This window comes from Scyliorhinus torazame, chromosome 11, assembly GCF_047496885.1.
Source record: "Scyliorhinus torazame isolate Kashiwa2021f chromosome 11, sScyTor2.1, whole genome shotgun sequence".
Lineage (NCBI taxonomy): Eukaryota > Metazoa > Chordata > Chondrichthyes > Carcharhiniformes > Scyliorhinidae > Scyliorhinus > Scyliorhinus torazame.
The window spans coordinates 49,918,922-49,939,649 of NC_092717.1; the positions used below are offsets into that span (position 1 = coordinate 49,918,922).

A 20,728-nucleotide genomic window follows, 5' to 3' on the forward strand; every position below is an offset into this window, starting at 1 on the left:
AGGGCCAATTCTAAGTGACTCTGCCCATTAATCAATCAGTAGCATCCCACCCTGGCAGAGCACCAGAGTAAGACTCTTCTTTCTCAACTTTCCTCAGACACACCATCCTGAGAAGCCACTTTTTCCTACCACAGGATACCCAAGAGAGCTCTGTAGCTAGCAGTCTGACAGCCAAACTGAACCCTGGCCTTTTGTATCCTGCCAGGTTCGAAAAGCTGGACATCACCCCTAAAAGTGCCCAGAAGATTAAGCCCGTTCTTGAGCGGTGGATGGCCGAGGCTGAGGCCCGCCACCGAGCAGGAATGCAGAATCTAACTGAATTTATCGGCAGTGAACCTTCCAAAAAGCGCAAGCGGCGGACGTCTTTCACCCCCCAGGCCCTGGAGATCTTAAATGCCCACTTTGAAAAGAATACGCACCCATCAGGGCAGGAAATGACGGAAATTGCTGAGAAACTGAACTACGATCGGGAGGTGGTTAGAGTTTGGTTCTGCAACAAGAGACAAGCACTGAAAAACACAATTAAACGCTTAAAACAACCCGAGCCTTCGACAGGGCTGCCCATGGAACCACTCACAGACTCTTTCGAAGAAGCTTCCTAAAAGTAAAAAAAGGTCCACCAATAAGTCGTGAAGCAAACATCTTTGGAAAAGTCCTTGCACATTTCCTGCAAGAATACGACTGCAAACTGCTGTGTTGACACAATTCCAGACGGTCCATTGAATTTACTGTTGAGAAAAGCAACACGACACATTACTGTGCGGTAGAATTAGTTTGAACAATATTTTCAAAAAACACCCAGTCGTTTAGCAGACTGAAACTGAACCAAATAGACATTTCATGTACCGTAAAATATTTGACTGAAAAGAAACACCTTCCATGAGTTACAGAGAGCTCTGTATTTCACACAGGAACAACATCTGAAGTAGTGCCTGTCATTGTCAGGTACCAAGTGATGCATTAATATTAATCTGTTAACCAAAGTCAGAAGCAAAGCACCAGAATCAAGTTAATAGCCTACTGTTTTTGAGTGTATATTGTGTTAAAGTTTTTACATTTGTAATTACTAAAATTGGATGAATTACTTTTTTCCCTTTCACAGATTGTGTCCGTTTGTCGTGTTGGGGTAACACAACTGTAGAAGCCATTAATTACAAGGTTGTCATTTTGTCTTCTGTGCTATTGTAAGACCAGAAATATTCACATGCCAACAATTTCTATGTAATTTGGCAGTCGCCACTGTTTCTATGTGATGGGTTTTAAATTGCACTGTATTTTAGTAGTGCAAAACAAATGGAAATTGTGCACATTGCCAGTAATGTAATGTTGGTTGTCCCTTCTTTACAAATATGGTCACGAGCGTGAAGGGGTTTTACTTAGCACTCTTGGGTCACAGCCTCAGTTGTTTGTGTAATTCCAGCATCCGTGTGAATTTTGTGCACAAAGCAATGTTTTTCCAAAGCCTGTTAGCCAAAGAGTTTCAATAGCATACTGGTTAAGTGAAAAATGACAACGGTTAAATGAGAAATTAGATTTGGTCATGACCTCAAAGGCTGCTTCTATTGTCAGACATATTTAGTCAGATGAAGTATTTGAAGCACAGACTGACTGGTAATCAAATTTATTTAACAGCTCATGTTTATGTCACTAAACTTTAGATTGCTGAACATCCATCAGTTTGCCAGATGCACACACTAATGGAAGCACATAGAAACGCACATGCATATACACACACATGCATGCAAACATGCTCACACACTAATATGTGTGCACATATACACACATGCAGAGACATATGCATATTCTTTAATTTCAAATGTTAATCTTTCTTTGTTGGGCAGAATAACTGACTCACCTATGCCAAAAAAGACATTACCCAAAAATCATGTCACTTGGTTAATTTAGCAACAGTTTAGGCATAGAAAGTGCCTAAACCATGAGATATTTCAACTATGTCGAAGGAACACTTGTTCTCGCAGTGTTCAGATTCATAACCAAAGTTAGTTTAGAAGAGAGTAGTGGGAATTGGGAATGAATTCCATGTCTTTATTTTCCGGTAGCATGGTGCCTTGTGTTCATCAGGTGATTTAATAACTCATCTGTGGTATACTTTTAACACACTGGCCTCCACCAGCATTAAATTTCAAAGACGCAAATGAAAAGTGATTATTTTGCATTGTATTATTCAGTTGTTATTTACTGAACTTTGCAAATTATATTTAAGTCGGGATTCAACAGTTTCAGGTTCCATGCGGCGAATGAAGTTGTCATGTGAATATTGATAGCATCAAACAGGGCAAACCAATTGTTACGACAAATAAGTATACAGATATTATGGAAATAATGTTTCTTGATCCAATTTTTCTGCCACTGACTAGTTTTTTTTCTACATGGATTTCATTTTAGCGCGGCGATAATCTGTGCACATCCAAAATGGTAAACAGTGAGAATCATTTGCTGAAATTGTGACCCACACAGAGTGCACGGTTTTGAATCGGCAAAGTCCCTTATTGAGTAGCTAGCTCTTTCTTCTGCTTGCATACTGTTCATCCTCTCTTAATTCAAGATCAAATAGAATGATATACAAGAACCAAATAGATTTTTTCACATTGAGCAGATTTTGTTTCTCAGTCACATTGGCACAAACACAGCTGACAAACTTAACTGTCTATTGAACAGCCTTGACAACAATGTGCATTGAAGGGGATTCATTGGTTTGACCATAACTCAAAGCAACACAATGTGTGCTTCACATACATTGCAAAGCAGTCAAGTGAAGTTATTTACAGAAGGTGCAGAACCCAAACCAGGGGAGGGCGGGTTAGCAGGGATAACTAAATACTTGATAAAAGTAATAGGTCTTGAGAATGCTTTAAAGGTGGAAGAGTTCAAGGCGAGAGTTCCAGACAGTAAGACCAAGTTAACTGAGGCTGTGAGTGTGACAGTTGTTACATTGTAACCAAGCACTTCATCTGGTGAATTGTTGTTCGTCCAATTGGTGATTAGAGGTGAGCAATAATGAAACATTGCAGGTCATAAAAATGAACATAATAGTGAGGTTGTTGTAGATGACACTGAACTGTTGGGAAAGCAGTGTGCCTGAGGCCTAGTGATATAATTGCAGCGTGTTAAAAGGTGCATGACCTTTCACAGGAGCCTCCGTTCAACACAACGGAAAAGAAAAAAATGACAAATATGGAGCTGAGATGGCTAAAAAAAGTTATAATTTTATCTGGACATTAAGCACATTGCTACCTTGAAGGTTTTATTAAACACAAGCAGCTCAAGGCCTAATAGTCATCACACTTTCCATTACTGATAAGGCACACACTTTAGGGTGTTATTACGGAACTGTATCATAAGACAGTCAGATCATGGCAATGTGACGAAGATCTTTGCAGGACTGGATTACTTACCTGGCGGTAATCTTTTGATTAGATTTGCCAATTGAATGCTAGATAGATGTTCTTCAATGATGTAGCAGTACAAGCCCAGGCATACGGCACAACCATTTGTAAAGGGAAGTAAACCAATGTTACAAGAACACCACTGGCCATCAAGAGAGACTTTGCAGTTCTGATAGCTGCTGTTTACATTCATTGTGCGTCTTACTTTAATTCCATATTTATTTTCCTTTTCTTCAGTAGCTTGTGTGTGTATGTCCCCTTCAGCATCTTTGTTTAATTATAGCGACAAGCTAAGAGATTCTGACGAATCTAAATGTTTGAAAAGGTTCAACTCATTTGTCGCATTTCTACCACATTCAAGGAAATGAGACAGACTGAATGGAACTGAGGAAGATAAGTAGAGGCTTAATGTAACTCAAGCTGTAACCAAATATAGAATCTAAATGCCTTTGCTCATCTTATCAATGCTGGACCAAAGCTCAGAGTAAATGGGTATAGGTATATGCACATTGTATAGATGTGGCTCGATATTACAGACAATCTCACAATATTAAACTGTTACTTTTTAAATCTCTTTATAAATGCTTTACCTCAACACTCTACTTCTAGAACCCTAAATTACAACATTCAAAACTACTAATTTCCTCATTAGACTTTGATCAATTGAGTAAAATATGTTTGGGTTGAAGTTTGCATTGTTCTCAGCTGAATGTGAAAGTCATGTGTTTGCTTGTTTATAAATTAAGAAAACTATGTGTAGCACAGTGTCCATTCATTCATTTGCAAATGAACATTCTGCTAAAAGCTATACAATTGTTGCCAGGGTCACTCAAATAAATTGCTGCAGAAAGTTTGGGTGTGAAACACACCACTGTTACACTGACAGTAAGAAGATCATTCTGTTGGAGCTTCAATGAAATGGAGATTATAAACTGAAGCCAGAGACCAAATTCACCAGGTCAAGATCCTTACTGCTCAGACACTTAAACCAAAGCTGACTTACCTGCACAGGTTGCTTACCTTTTATAGACTGAAAATACTGTACTTTATCTACAGCAATATCTGTATGGTCAGTTAAGCTGCACTTTGTGTATTTCTAAACAGCTTCAGATTTGTCACTTTTACTTTGTACCATAAATAAATAAACAAAACATTTGAAATGATTTTTTTTTTAAATGATTATTTCATGGATACTTTAGTTTTGCTGTTTGTGCGATTTATTGTTGATTCCTCCAGCGTGTGGAAGGTGTCTTCAGCATGGTTGCAGAGGAGATGACGTGACACATGTAAGTATGATCCTCCTAGATTAGAAGTCAACTGTTGACTTTATGAGGGGAAGGAATTCTGTCCAACGGACTGACACTATTACCGTAACACCATGAGCAGGAGCCAGTTTATTGAATTATTTTCTGTCTGTTCTTTTATTACTGTCTTTGAACAAGCAAACAGAAAGAAGGGAGTTGCATTTTGAGGCAGTCACTGTTATAATAACAGAAGAGGAAGTTTTGCACACTAGGGAGGCGATTCTCCGAGTCCCGCACCGGGCCGGAGAATCGCCGCAACCGTGCCGCGACGCCCCGACCCCGGCGCGTGATTCTCCTAGGTGCGGCTGCGCGGATACGACAGAGTCCCGCCTGCGCAGTTCATCCCTGGTCGCTGCCGGCGTGAACTCTGCACGAACGGTTGGGGGGGCGGCCTTCGGGGAGGGGAGGGGGCCTCCGATGGGGTCTGGCCCGCGATCGGGGCCCACCGATCGCCGGGCCGGCCTCTGCCCCCCCCCCCACGGGCCTACTTCCCTGCGCGCCAAACCCCTGAACACCGATGCCATGTTGAGTCGGGGCCAGCGCGCTAAAGTGGTCCCCTGCGCATGCGCAGTTTAGCGTGGCCCAACTGCGCATGCGTGGGTTGGCGCGGCAGCGATTTGGTGCCGGGAAAGGAGGCTGGAGTGGCATGAACCGCTCCAGCGCCATGCTGGCCCCCTGTGGGGGACAGTATAGGTCGTACCCGGGCCCAGTTCACGCCGTCATGAAACGCGACGCGTTCATGACGGCGCGAACACTTGGGCTCCATTTGGGAGAATCGCCCCCTAGGTTTCCATGAGCAGAAATGTGATTGGGCCATAACTTCTTGGCTGGATAGCACGGTGGCGCAGTAGTTAGCATTGCCGCCTCATGGCGCCGATGACCCAGGTTCGATCCCAGCTCTGGGTCACTGTCCGTGTGGAGTTTGCACATTCTCCCCGTGTTTGCGTGGGTTTAGCCTCCACGACCCAAAGATGTAGGTGGGTGGATTGGCCACGCTAAATTGCCCCTTAATTGGAAAAAATGAATTGGGTACTTAACATTTTTTTTAAAAAATAACTTCCTGACTTCCCTAAATAGGATTTGGGGGGTACCTCAAAGATAGATGCCTTGGGGAATCTCTCTTGGAAGTGCCCAAGTAAGGGTTTACCCGGCAGTTATCCAGAAGGGCTAATTTTCCCATGACATTTGCACTGACCAAAGAAAAGTACAGCACAGGAACAGGCCCTTCGGCCTTCCAAGCCTGTGCCGACCATGCTGCCCGTCGAAACTAAAATCTTCTACACTTCCTGGGTCCGTATCCCTCTATTCCCATCCTATTCATGTATTTGTCAAGATGCCCCTTAAACGTCACTATCGTCCCTGCTTCCACCACCTTTGTGCAAAAGACTTGCTTCATACATCTCCTCTAAACCTTTCCCCCCGAGTAATTGACCCCTCTTCCCTTGGAAAATATCTCTGACTATCCACCCTGTCTATGCCCCTCATAATTTTGCAGACCTTTATCAGGTCGCCCCTCAACCTTCGTCGTTCCAGTGAGGACAAACCGAGTTTATTCAACCTCTCCTCATAGCTAATGCCCTCCATACCAGGCAACATCCTGGTAAATCTCTTCTGCACCCTCTCTATAACCTCCACATACTTCTGGTAGTGTGGCGACCAGAATTGAACACTATACTCCAAGCGTGGCCTAACTAAGGTTCTATACAGCTGCAACATGACTTGCCAATTCTTGTACTCAGTGCCCCGGCCAATGAAGGCAAGCATGACGTATGCCTTCTTGACTACCTTCTCCACCTGTGTTGCCCCTTTCAGTGACCTGTGGACCTGTACACCCAGATCTCTCTGACTGTCAATATTCTTGAGGGTTCTACCATTCACTGTATATTCCCTACCTCCATTAGACCTTCCAAAATGCATTTCCTCACATTTGTCCGGATTAAACTCCATCTGCCATCTCTCCGCCCAAGCCTCCAAAAGATCTAAATCCTGCTGTATCCTCTGTATCATCGCTATCCGCAATTCCACCAACCTTTGTGTCGTCCGCAAACTTACTAATCAGACCAGTTACATTTTCCTTCAAATCATTTAGAAATACTACAAACAGCAAAGGTCCCAGCACTGATCCCTGCGGAACACCACTAGTCACAGCCCTCCAATCAGAAAAGCACCCTTCCATTGCTACTCTCTGCCTCCTATGACCTAGCCAGTTTTGTATCCATCTTGCCAGCTCACCTCTGATCCCGTGTGACTTCACCCTTTGTACCAGTCTGCCATGAGGGAACTTGTCAAAGGCCTTATCAAAGTCCATATAGACAACATTCACTGGGCTGTGAACCGTTCGACAAAGCGATTTCAATCGCTAACTTCGGATGGTGATGCCTGCTTTACGCTCATAGTTACTCAGAAAGAGTTAGAAGGGGGAAAAAAGCTCTTCTAACTTTAGAATGTCTGGACACTATCCAACACCCCAACCCAACCTGACTCACTACTCTGAGGAAGTAATGGGCCAGTGATTGCAATGATGCTGGCGGAGAGATAAATATCATCCAGTCCACCCAGGAAAACTTTGCTGCTCTTCTAGAAATAACAGACGTGCTGGAGGTGGACAGACTCTGAGTGGGGTGATGTTATCCAGTCCCATCCACCACTGGGATCATCTGGTCCCACTGAAACTCAATGGGCTATTGGCTGGGCCGTCGAATCGGCCGGTTCTGCGCATGCACTAACTCGCACCAGCCCTTTGCCGCCGGTTGACGCGGCGCCAACCCCTCGGGCGCTGGATTCCGCAACTTCAGGTTGGCCCGACGCCGGAGTGGTTCGCGCCATTTTTTAACGCCGGCATCGGGCCATCGGGGGATTCGGGAGAATCCCGCCCATATCTCTGTAGTGGGACTTGAACCCACAACTCTGACTCAAAGAGTAGAGCACTGCTGGCAAATGGTCCAGTTGGTAACCTGTTTCAGAACTGGGAGGCAGCTTTTGTCTTTCCACAGTCTGCCAGAAATGTCATAAGTTTTATTTACACATGACTTCTAATTTTGAGTGTGTTGACATGGCTATCATCATTCACATTTTTAAGTTTAGTCAGTGCTTCTTCAATGTTTTGTCAGAGGTTAACAGGAAAACCCCAGCAAAGTGTTGACTGACTAACTATCATCCTGCAGAGTGACATTTATTGTCGCATTTGACTGGTGACTAAAAATTACAGTAGAAATAGTATCATTTAATGAGAATGTGTGCTTTTGTTTAGGCAGGGAGCTAAATTATTTAAAAGGGGTCATTCTATTATACTTCTGGGTCTCTTAAAGCCCTGAGCAAAGTTCTATTCAGGAAGGCCAAGATATTGACCCGTCTTGAGGAAGCCGTTGTCTTCTATCCTTTTCAACCAATCTACCTTTCGGATCTTGATTACAAGATGGTACAGACCTCTTGAAGGTTGTAACTATCCATTTGTCCGAAATTCGATTCGACCATTTACTCCACAGCCAAGAACAAAATTGCAGAGTACAGCTTTTGGAAATTTACCCGTGCAGCAGTTTAAAAGCTTTATGTAACCAGGCCATTAGCCTGTTCTGATATTACCAGTAACAGCAAAGTTGAGGGATGGCTATGAAAGTTTGTTTAGTCCAGTGAATCCTCAGTGACTGCACCTTGAGTTGCAACAAGTGGAACCTCAGCTGGACAAAACAGCCTGTCCTCATAATCAGAGGAGTGACAGGGTAAACTCTAGCCTACCTTTTCCTCACGATTACTGCTCATTTTGAGTTGAATTGTCGGCAGGCAGCAGGAATAACCTAGCTTCAAATCCTCATCAGTCCAAAACGTCCCTCCCCCTCCCCCACCCCGCCAAAAATGTGGTTGTCCCACAACCATGCCACACTTGCCACACTGCTGCCCGCACTATGTAAAATAGAATTGAACGTAAGCTTGATGTTCAGTGTTGCATTTCCTCCTGCGACCATCCACGGGGCATACCCCAAAACAATTCATGTGTAAAAGAGCTGGAGCTGGTTGCGAGGCAGTAGTAGCCAGGCAGAGTACGAGTGATGGTCATTTTGTTCTGAGAGTCTTCCTATCTATATTTTCTGCAGAATCTAACAGAAGAGACACAGGGGCAGGATCAACTAAGGTTTATTTTGGTATGCACAATAATTAATAAGCAAACAACTCCTCTCCCCGAAGGACTACCCTGCCCGAACTGCACCCAGGTCGGGGTTTTTATACTGAGAGGTTCCCCCTTGTTAAGGGGAAACCCCGCCCCCAATTACCTGCAGAGTTTATACTCTGAGGTAAATGCGGGAATCAAATTGAGCATGTGGCCCAAGAGGGGGTCGTAACATTTTCTACATTCATTCATGAGATTTGAACATCATTGGTGTAGCAAATCGCCATTTTAAGGGACCATGCTGTGGTAGTCACCACTAGCTATATTACATGTATTACGGCACTGCCCGTATAGTAGAGGTACATGGGTAAATCCCTGCCTGCTGGCTCCGCCCAGTAGGCGACGTATAAATGTGTGTGCTTGCCGGTGCTGCAGCCATCCTAGTTCCAGCTACAGGAGGCACAACATCTTTGCTCAATAAAGCCTCGATTATTCCACTACTCTCGTCTTTGTGGTAATTGATAGTGCATCAATTTATTGTGCAAAGAGCTTTTTTAAACGATGGATCGCCGCATCAAGCCTGATCGCCTGCAGCTGAGCCCTCAAGCAGCCAATGCTACGTCCGTCTTTAACCACTGGCTAGCCTGCTTCGAAAGCTACCTCCGAACATCCGCTGAGGAACCCTCGGACTCGCAGAAGCTCCAAGTCCTCAATTCACGGGTGAGCCCTGACATTTTTCCTCTCATCTGTGATGCGCCCACTTACTCCGAAGCGATGGAGCTCCTGAAGGGACATTACGTTCGACCAGTCAATCAAATATAGGCCAGGCACCTCCTGGCCATGAGACAGCAATTCCCCGGGGAGACTCTGGACAGTTTCTGGCGTGCCCTGCACATCCTAGGTAGGAACTGTGACTGCCAGGCAGTTTCGGCAGTCCAGCACACCGAACATTTAATTCGAGACGCTTACGTCACGGGCATGAAGTCTGCGTGCGTCAAGCCAGCAGCTACTGGAAGGGGGTACGCTTGATCTTGCGGGAACTAGGCAGCTCGCTAATTCGTTAGAAGTGGCCTCCCGTAACGTCCAGTCCTACGCCCCCAACCACACGGCACCCTCGTGGGCATCAAGGCCAACACCAGATGCCGACTCCAGCCCACCGCAAGACTGCGCTGTGTGGCAACCGGCCAACTCTGGGGGGCCCAAGTGCTATTTCTGCGGGTAAAACAAACACCCCAGGCAGCGCTGCCCGGCGCGGAGCGCGACCTGCAATGGTTCTGGGCAGAAGGGACACTTTGTTTCTGGTTGCCAAGCATGGTCGGTCGCGCTGTTTTCAGGCCCAGCGTTCCTACAACCCCCACGTGCGACCCACGGGCGCTGCCATTTTCCCCTTCGCAAGCCACGTGCAGCCCGTGGGCACCGCCATCTTCTTCACCGCAAGCCACGTGCGGCCCGTGGCTGCCGCCATCATTGATGTCGCCCGCCATGTGCGCCCTGTGGGTGCCGCCATCTTCGGAGCCAATTTGGACGGCGTCCCAGGACCCCTGCTCGTCTGGCCATTCATCGCCTGCCGCTACCTCCATCACCGCTGACCAGCCCGGGACCTCCCAGCATCTGCTGCAGCTCTCCTCTATCACCTTGGATCAGACCCGGCCCCGCAACCTCGCGACCGCGACGACGATGGTGAAGATCGATGGGCACGAGACGACCTGCCTTTTTGACTCCGGGGAGCACAGAGAGCTTCATCCACCCCACTACGGTAAGGCGCTGCTCCCTCCCGGTACACCCCGTCACCCAGAAAATCTCCCTGGCCTCCGGATCCCATTCCGTGGAAATCCGGGGTACTGCATCGCGACCCTCACCGTCCAGGGCGTAAAGTTCAGCAACTTCCGGCTCTACGTCCTCCTCCACCTCTGCGCTGCCCTAGTACTCGGCCTGGACTTTCACTGCCATCTCCAAAGCCTAACCTTAAAATTCGGTGGACCGCTACCCCCCTCACCGTATGCGGCCTCACGACCCTTAAGGTCGATCCACCTTCCCTGTTTGCGAACCTCACCCCGGATTGCAAACCCATCGCCACCAGGAGCAGATGGTACAGTGCCCAGGACAGGACCTTCATCAGGTCGGAGGTCCAACGGCTTCTGCGGGAGAGGGTCATTGAGGCCAGCAACAGCCCCTGGAGAGCTCAAGTAGTGGTAGAGAAGACTGGGGAGAAGCACAGGATGGTCATTGACTACAGTCAGACCATAAATCGGTACATGCAGCTCGACACGTACCCCCTCCCACGCATATCTGACATGGTCAATCAGATTGCGCAGTATCAAGTCTTTTTCACAGTGGACCTGAGGTCCGCCTACCACCAGCACCCCATCCGCCTGGAGGACCGCCAATACACTGTGTTCAAAGCAGATGGCTGCATCCATCACTTCCTTAGGGTTCCTTTCTGCATCACTAATGGGGTCTCGGTCTTCCAGCGAGAGATGGACCGAATGGTTGACCAGTATGGACTGCGGGCCACCTTCCCGTACCTAGATAACGTCACGATCTGCGGCCACGATCAGCAGGACCATGACGCAAACCTCCAAAAATTCCTCCAGACCGCCAAACTCCTTAATCTCACATACAATAAGGAGAAATGCATGTTCCGCACCAACCGCTTAGCCACCCTTGGCTATGTCGTGCAAAATGGAGTCCTAGGGCCCGACCCCGACCGCATGTGCCCCCTCATGGAACTCCCACTCCCCGACTGCCCCAAGGCCCTGATACGATGCCTGGGGTTTTTCTCCTACTATGCCCAGTGGGTCCCTAATTATGTGGCCAAGGCCTGCCCGCTCATTCAGTCCACAGTTTTTCCCCTGATGGCTGAGGCACGCCAGGCCCTCAACCATATCAAGGCAGACATAGCCAAGGCCACATCCACGGTCTTCCGCCACCTACAATATATAAGCCAAACACCTAGGCCAGAATTTTACACTTCCCTTCCCTAAGCAAGTTGTAGGACGAGGTCACTTTCACCCACGCTATGTCACTTTCACCCACGCTATGTCACTTTCACCCACGCTATGTCACTTTCACCCACGCTATGTCACTTTCACCCACGCTATGTCACTTTCACCCACGCTATGTCACTTTCACACACGCTATGTCACTTTCACCCACGCTATGTCACTTTCACACACTCAACTACCCACACCGAGGCCCGAAGCGTGCGGGCACTCATGCCCGGTGGGATCTTACAGTCCTGCCGATGGTGCACCCCTGCTTGGTTTTCATAAAAGTGAGGTGTGCATTCAACTGGAAACCCAATCGTCAACGGTGGGACCAGAAGATCCCATCGCCATTCAATTGCGAGCCATCGCCGCGAAACACACACAGTAAACCCTGCCCCAAACACACACTCAAGGAAGAATGCAGTTAAAGAAAACAGTGCACTTTTACAGTTATGTGGGGGAGCTATCTTCTTGGTGCAGGTCCGCGGTGTGGTTCGGCCATGTCTCACGGGGCAGCCGACGCAGGCCGTCGCCGTGTGCATGCACGGACCCCCGACCGGAAGTGCAGGGCCCCGTATCGGGGTGTCAAAACATTGGTCGCTGTGCCACTAAATAAAAAGTAGTATCCTTGCTCCGTGTACAGGCTAGCATCACAATCAGTATATCGGTGGCCCAGGGATCCCCCAGTAGCCCAGTTTATCCAGCTTGGGAACGTCCATTCGGGCCGCCTAGCAATGCGGAAAGCCCTAGTCCCAACAGTGATATGAGAGACATTCACCCAGCCACAAAGGAGCTGGAGGCCAGCGTTCAATGGAACGCAAGTGGTGTTGTAACAAACGCATTGGCCAGACGCCTGGGTGATATGACACCTGCTGTCCGTACAGGTGGGGAACAGACATGTTATATTCGTTTCCACCTCTACCAGCAAACAGCCGTATCCTTCACTGCTGAAACAACTCTCGTACGACCGGGAAATCCCTATTGGGAGTGAAGTGGCTAGGCATATACGCCCTCCACCGTTGCAGCCTATCATACTGTGAGTGGGAATTATCCCGAGGAAGGGGAAGGCAAATAGCCGGTGGTGCTGAACCCGGATCGTAAGGAAGAGTGACTTGCTCGGGCGGTGGCTCGGAACGCTGACAATGAACCACCGTTTGGGGAGTGCCCCAAAGCGGTGAAACAGAAAATAACCTAGACACCACTGCAGGGTTCGGGTAGCAGACAACCCGTCCGTGGCCATACAAGCGGTGGTAAATCTGGTAAAAGAGATTCATACTCCCCGGGTTTTCCTCAGTTTGGCCTCTAAATGAATTAAGTGTATCTCCTGATAACCTACGTTCTAATTCTACTCCCCTTCTCACATGCTCCGTCCTCTCTCTAGTCCCCCTCTCTCTCCCACAACCTCTTCCTACTCTCTCCTGACGGTCTGATTTTACCTTTATCGCACCAATCTTAACACATCCAAAATCAAATTTACATGTACTCCAAAAACAAGGCAATGTCCATGTAATGTTCCCTTCCCATCGCCGGGACCGGTGCAATTGCTTCATGCGTCCTGCATTGTCCGTTAACCTGATGACCCTCCATGAGTCAATACCATGTCCTCGTATATGGGGGCAGCGAAGAACATCACCTCTGCATAAACGAAATGGCCTTGTAGTTTGGTTGGGGTTACAAATGTAGATAATATTTCCCTTTTCCATGTCCGTCGCCGATGACACTCCAAGCGAAGTGAGGCCGAAGATCACGCAGGCGGTGCGTAGCCACCCCATCATGCTCCACACCTGTAAAATAGCACTGGGGAAGGGAGGCAGGATAGTAACCGACCTTCTAACAGTGGTGGAGGTGGACCCAATTTACAGTGATGGAGGTGGACCCAAGCACTTCGCCCCTCCACTTTAACTGCTGTGGGGGTGGTAAGGAGAACTTGGACGGGCCCGTCCCATCGCGGCTCCGACCCTTTCCGAGTCCAATTTTTGACCATGACATAACTACCGGGCTGCACTGAAAGTGAGCAAGGTAATTGGGGCGGTGGCTGGTGAGCCGCGCGGACCTGGCCATGGAGCTCCTTGAGGACCTGAGTGAGGGCTAGAACATAGGTGGTCATCTCTTCAGTCATATGGTGAAACTGAACCAGTCTGGGAACATGCAGGCCCCAGGGAGTTCTAAGCGGCCTGCCATAAAGAATCTCGGCGGGAGAGAGCCAGGCCGGTCCCGCAGGTGTAACCCGCAGCTGGAAGAGGGCAACGGGCAACAACTTAAGCCATGTCAGTCCCGTGTCTGCTCTTAATTTAGCCAATTTAGTTTTGAGGGTCTGATTGTGTCTCTCAACCAACCCGGCCGCCTGCGGTCTATAAGCACAGTGTAACTGCTGGCGTGTGCCCAACTGGGAGCAAAACTCCTTGTTAATTTGTCCAATAAAATGAGGCCCGGTATCAGAACGTAACTGAGCTGGTATACTGTACCGGGGAATGATTTCCCGCATCAGAACTTTAACCACAGTAGCAGCTTTATTATCGATAGTCGGATACGCCTCAACCCATCTGCTGAACACATCCACAATGACCAAAACATATTTATAACATTGACACCTTTCCAACTCAATGTAATCCATTTGGAGCGTCTCAAAGGGACCACCGGGCAACGGGGTTTGCCCCATCCCACAAGGGATACCTTTGCTGGTGTTATATTGCTGACAGATTAAACACCGATTTCTAATGCTTGGGCCAACCCCTGCATTTTAGGGTGCCACCAAGTGTCCAGCAACAAATCACTAGTCACCCGAGCCCCACAATGAGTTGCAAAGTGTACACATTCAACGACCCATATAGCCAGTACATCAGACATACAAGTCTGATGTGCTGGCGTGGTCCATAAAGAGGAAACAGAATCATATGTACAACCTAACCGTTTCCACATTTGTTTATCACTCTCAGGAGCGTCCTCCTGTAACCTTATGACGTCTTGGATGGTTGTCATTGGCTTGTCAGAAGCAGACATATTTATAGTAGATCGTTTAGTCTGACTTAACATTTTAGGCACCATCACTTGCTGAATTTGCACGGCTGTCCGCGCTGCACAATCTGCTTGTTCATTGCCAACGTCAACTGGGGTCTTACCGTTTGTATGGGCAGCGCATTTAATGACGGAAATCTGCGCGGGCATAAGGAGGGCCTGTAGGAAGTCATTCACTAAACCCCAGTGGGATATTTCTGTGCCTGCCGAGGTAAGGAATCCCCTATTCTTCCAGAGTTGTCCGAAGTCATGAACTACCCCAAAGGCGTATCGGGAGTCAGTGTAAATATTTACCCACGATCTACCCCAAGTATACATGCACGGGTAAGGGCAAAAAGTTCGGCTTGTTGGGCTGAATAACGGGTCTGGAAAGCTGCCGCTTCTAGGTTCAGACCATCCTGATCTACGATTGCATAACCGGACAGTCTCCGACCAGTGGGGCTTATTAATGCACTGCCATCAACATGCATAATCATGTCAGGTTGTTCTAACGGAATATCACTCAGATCGTCCCTTATTGTTGTAGTTTCCTGAATCAAGGCTAAACAGTCGTGGGAACATGGTTCCCAGACCAGGTGCGTCCTCATGGACAGGGGGACCGCGAAGAAAACAGGCTGGATTGATAGTGGTACAGTATTTAAATGTCAGACGTGGATTGTTCAAAAGGTATATCTCATACCTATTCTGACGAGCTGCGGTAAGATGCTGAGTCTGCAGTTGCCCCAATAGTGCGATTACCGAATGGGAGCTATATACCGTAATATCCTGTTGGAGAGTTATATTGGCAGCAGCCTGCAAACTATTGTTTCTCGCTGCCAAGATCTGGGTGTAAACAGGGTGGCCCAATGCCACTGGGTCGAGTTTGGAAGAGTAATATGCTACGGGCTGGTGCTTGTCCCCATGTTGCTGGGTGAGTACCGCTTTTGAACATCCTTCCAGAACAGTACAGTATATCTGGAACGGTCGGTCGTACAAGGGCTCCCCGAGGGCCGATGCTTGTAACAAGGCCTGCTTCAGGCAACGGAAGGCTTCGAGTGCCTCGGTGGCGAGAGTAAAATTCCCCCCTTTACTAGTGTAAGGCGTCAGCAGCTTTGTATAGACGCCGATGTTTGGTATCCACTGCCGACAATAATTCACCATACCCAGCCAATGACGGACCTCCTTGGCTATGGTAGGGGCGGGGAGTTGGCATATTGGTTCAATCCTACTGGGTTCAAGACTTCTTTCTGTGGCTGTAAGTAAAACTCTTAAGAACTTGACCTTTGTCTGAGCCACCAAGACCTTTGATTGGGAAACAACATAACCCAACGAGGATAGGTGGTTTAATAGCTGGATCACATCATCCCTGTTACTGGGCTCGTCTGGACTCGCTACCAATATGTCATCTACATACTGCACTAGAGTGGAACCATGCTCCAATGTCAAGGCCTGGAGTTGGGACTGCAGACATCTGGAGAAGAGCGTAGGTGAGTTGATGAACCCCTGTGGCAGTCGGGTCCAGGTATACTGCTGTCCATTGTACGTGAAGGCAAACAAGTATTGGCTTTCAGATTCAAGTGGGAGGGCAAAGAAGGCATGCTGAAGGTCAATTATGGCGAAGACCCGGGCTTGAGCTGGAATTTGAGCCAGTATGTGGGCAGGGTTAGGGACGAGAGCATGTAACGGCTGTGCGATGGCATTGATTGAACGTAAATCCTGTACTAATCGGTACTGGTCTGGTTTGGCTGGTTTAGGCACAGCAAGTATGGGGGTGTTACATTCTGATTGACAAGGTACCAAAATACCCTGTTGCAACAGCACTCGGATTGATTTGTCTATAGACGGCGCAGCTTGGGATTTCAGGGGGTTATTGCCGAATGGAAGGCAGCTTTACATGGTCCTTAATCGTTACCTTAATAGGTGTAACATTTGTCTTTCCCACTTGTGATGGGTATTCCGCCCAGACCTGTGGATTGACATATTCCAAAACATCACGTCCCCGGTGATGATGCAGTCGAGTGTTAATCGTTTCAGGGACCTCAAAATATTTTATGGCAGTGCCGTCTGGCGTGACTTGAAGTGCGTACTCTGTTGGATCCGAATGATCCACTGCCCTCCTTACCATAGGCCCCAGATCCCTGGCATGGTACTGGTCGTGCACCTGACGTGTAATATGAGAGCTTACCGAAGCTGACTGTGGCCATAAATGTGGTGGTATTGTAACAAAATCGGCTATACCTTCTTTTCCCGTGACTGTGGCTGTAACCTTGACTGGCCATTCGGTCCCAATTAGCGGCCGGTATTTGTCCTCCAACTCCCTGTTTTGTCCAGTTCTGTCATAGGCCAGGGTAACGTGATGCAGTGTATGTTCAATGTCTAACATCCACCACTGGGGGGGTGATAGAAATATAGCACTGTTGTCTCATCCTTCATGATTGAACCGTCACCCCTTCGTCTCCGCACTCTAGCTGTAGCTGGAAGATACACAGTAAATCTCGGGCCAACAAGTTACAGTCCAATCCAGTAGTCACTACAAACTGATGATCTGCAGACTTATTCTCGTAAGTGACTGTCACAGGTTCAGAGATAGGATACTCACACACCTGTCCTTGGAACCCCGACAAATGCTGCGTGTGGTCGGATACTGGTAGTCGAAGTTCTGATTGCACCGAAACATTGGCTGCTCCAGTGTCGATTACAAATGAGTGATGTTGATCTCTTATCTGCAGAGAAATAATAGGTTGCCTGTCCGATTGGAGAGTCCTTATGACTAAGTTAGCTAGTCAATCTTGTGTTGTGAAAGGGTTTGCCTGGGAGAAGTCAGTGTATCTCGTCTGTCCTCCCCTTGGTGGGTACCCCCTCCTTTGGGTCTGGTAGTCTCCTTCAGCTGCCTGTCTTTTAAAGGGGCATTCCTGTTGCCAGTGATCTGCACGGCCGCAATTAAAACATGAATTGTTCCCTCTATATCTGCCCCGTCCTCATCTCCCAGTAGACCAATGGCCCCTCAGAGGGGGCGGCGGTTGTAAAGCTGTTGGTACATACGGTGGGCCATAAAGAGGAGCTGAGGGTCCATTTGGGTGGGTTTGATATCCTCCCCCTCGCTGATCCACCCACCCAAAGTCACATATTGGGGTTCCAGCTGGTAAGCCACTGTACCTGCCGCTGGTTGGGGTCTCAGATCATCCTTTTTCATTGCATACTCAGTCTTAATCTTTGTAACTGAGCCTCCTTCCTGGCCTACACCCTCCTTCCAATAAAATCTGACTGCCCTGGCCATCTGAGAAGGGTCGTTCTCTGTCCAATTCATGTTATTACATTTCACGGCAGTAGCCACGGAAGGTGGTAGGCAATGCATTAACATAGCACAATATTGAGGGGAATTCTGACCATTCTGATATGGCAAGTCGCCTGACTGCCCACGGTAGATTTCATTAAAACGTTCCAGAAATTCCTCTGGCTCTTCAGTCTTTTTAGGTTTGAGGTCTAAGATAGCAGAAATGTTTATGGGCTTTTGAAATGTGGCATTCAACGCATTCAAGATTTGTGTCCGTCTATCATCGTCCAACGCATGGGCCTGCTGAAGTGCGGCTTGGCTAGCATAATTCAAGTGATTAAGGTGATTGCGGTACTCTGCTGGGGTTAAAACCTGCTGGACTAGGGCCCAGAGGTCCCTAGAATCAGCTTGATAAATTGAGATGGTAGTTCTCAATTTTTTCTGTCTGGGATTGTAGCCATAATAGCCATCATCTCACTGGGTCTCCATGGGAAATAAACGTCTATCGTGGGCTGGGCGGCCGCCGTCACAGCGTCGGGGTTTGGTCTTTTCCTAATCGGCAACTGTCTCCGAGTCTCACCAGGGGGCACTCTAGCTATTTCCTCTGACTCTTCCAAGACTTCGACGTCCCTCCCTGTCACTAGAGGGAGCTCCTTCTCCTCAGAACCACCCCTTTCCTCTCCCTTTGTTCTCGGAGTTTTCTGTTCCCCCTTATCGGTCTCAAGGGATTTAGGTGGTAGGCTTGATTGTTTCTGGATAGGATCAGGCCCTTCTCTCGCTGTCCGAGATCGGGTCCTAGAGCTAACTGGGCTTGTGGAACAGAGCTCACCTTCTCTCTTAGATAGTGAAGATGGTAAAATAGGACCCGCGCTATCAACCGAAAGGGCTGGAGTGACTGGCATGATTTGAATCTGGGGAGCAGTGACTGGATATAAATTATTATACTCTGGTGGTTCTGGCATTAGTGCCGACAATGCTACAGGTGCAGTCGGAATCCTAGTTGACCTGGTCAAATTGTCCAATTCATCATCTTCTGTCAAAGCAAGGCCAGCCATTGAACTACGTAGCCCATCTTTTGTTTGACCTGAGCCTTCCCTGTCTTTACTTGCGCGTTTTTTTAATGCACACTCCTTTTTCAAAACCTGTTACGTTTTCTGGTTACCCCCTTCACTAATTGGAATTCCCATTTTAAAGGAATTGTCTTGCCAACTTGATAACATGATCTTATCTCTTTCCTCTTGACAATATTGTCTCCATAATCCAATTAATTCTTTTGCTTTCATACTTTGACTCTTTTTCCAGATGTGTCCCTGAATTTTCTTAATGATTTCTAGGTCTGTGGTGCCCCCTAGTGGCCATTCATCACCCAATTTGTTCCTTAACGTTGCTGACATTTTCCTAAAATCTTTCGCTTTATCCGGATAAATATCACATAATATTTGCAGTGGCATGCCTGGATCATTCGTGTTATCCAAGCAATTCCCCATAATCTCAACTAGTCCTCAAAACTGCGTTTTTCGCCACTACAGTCCAAAGGTACAATTTTAGCTTATCAACTATAGATTTAAAACACTCACACGTGGAATTGAACCATCTTTTCTTTTTTTAGATGTTGCATCAATCCAAACCTAACCCAAAGCCGAATCAGAACTCACACATGGAATTGAACCATCTTTAATTTTTAGATGTTGCATGAATCCAAACCTAACCCAAAGCCAAATCAGAACTCACATATGGAATTGAACCATCTTTAATTTTTAGATGTTGCATCAATCCAAACCTAACCCAAAGCCGAATCAACAAATATGAAAGCCCATCAATTAAATTTCTAATCCCCAGACTGACCTTTGATTTCGTCGAGACGATATTTCCTTACCAACCGCGAGTGACCAGACTAATCAGACGATAAGAAGAGGGGAAAAATCAATGCGCGGTTATTTTCCAGCTATACATTGTGGGCCCTTTTTCCCACTCTCCCTTTGTCCATAATCAGTCTAATTCTGATTTTGCGGTTGGTCAGCACCGTCGTGAGAAATCCCGGGTTCCTGGCACCAAATGACAAATATAAATTTCTTTACCCGTCAGCCTGGCCTCAATAAAAGTCGAGATGGATTTGCAGGTATAGCATTAGTTATTTTATTTGACTTGCAAGTCTGACTCATTTCACACAGGTACAGAACACATCCTGCTTTCCGCACCTCCGGAATCGAGTGACTCTGTAGAACAAAGAAATCTCTACTGATACATTCAAATGGCATCAAGTTTCACATACACGATTCCCATAGGTCATCCTATACCCCTCCTGACCTGGCCATACATCCTAATTGGCTCACTTCCCATCCCTTCCTCTGGCCACCTATTACCCAGCATCCTTTTCTCCTCCGTAGCTGGACACCCCTCCCCCTTGCCTCCCCCTTGCTTTGCCATGCGTTCTGAAATCCTTTGTCTGTGAACTAATAAAATCAGACCAGCCTATCTACATTACAGTAACTAATATCTCTAAAGTAACTATTTAATATCACATTCATCAATTTGCGTGTGTTTTTTCACGGGCTTGGGGACATAGCCCCATTATTGGAGAATCCCGCTCATGGGCTTTTGCAGCCAGTTCTGATGCTTGTGATGAAGACATTTTGCTCTCTTTATAGTTTGTTGTT

At 47.4% G+C, this 20,728-nt stretch overlaps 1 protein-coding gene across 1 annotated transcript in view; it reads left to right on the plus strand.

The window, feature by feature from the left end:
* Window positions 1–4,533, plus strand: part of pou6f2 (POU class 6 homeobox 2) — a 953,197-nt gene extending 948,664 nt beyond the window's left edge. The window contains exon 10 of the mRNA XM_072467231.1: window positions 98–4,533. Within this exon, the coding sequence (XP_072323332.1) occupies window positions 98–602 (505 nt within the window). The 3' untranslated portion in view covers window positions 603–4,533. The remainder of the gene's footprint in view (window positions 1–97) is intronic.
* Window positions 4,534–20,728: the final 16,195 nt, after the last annotated feature.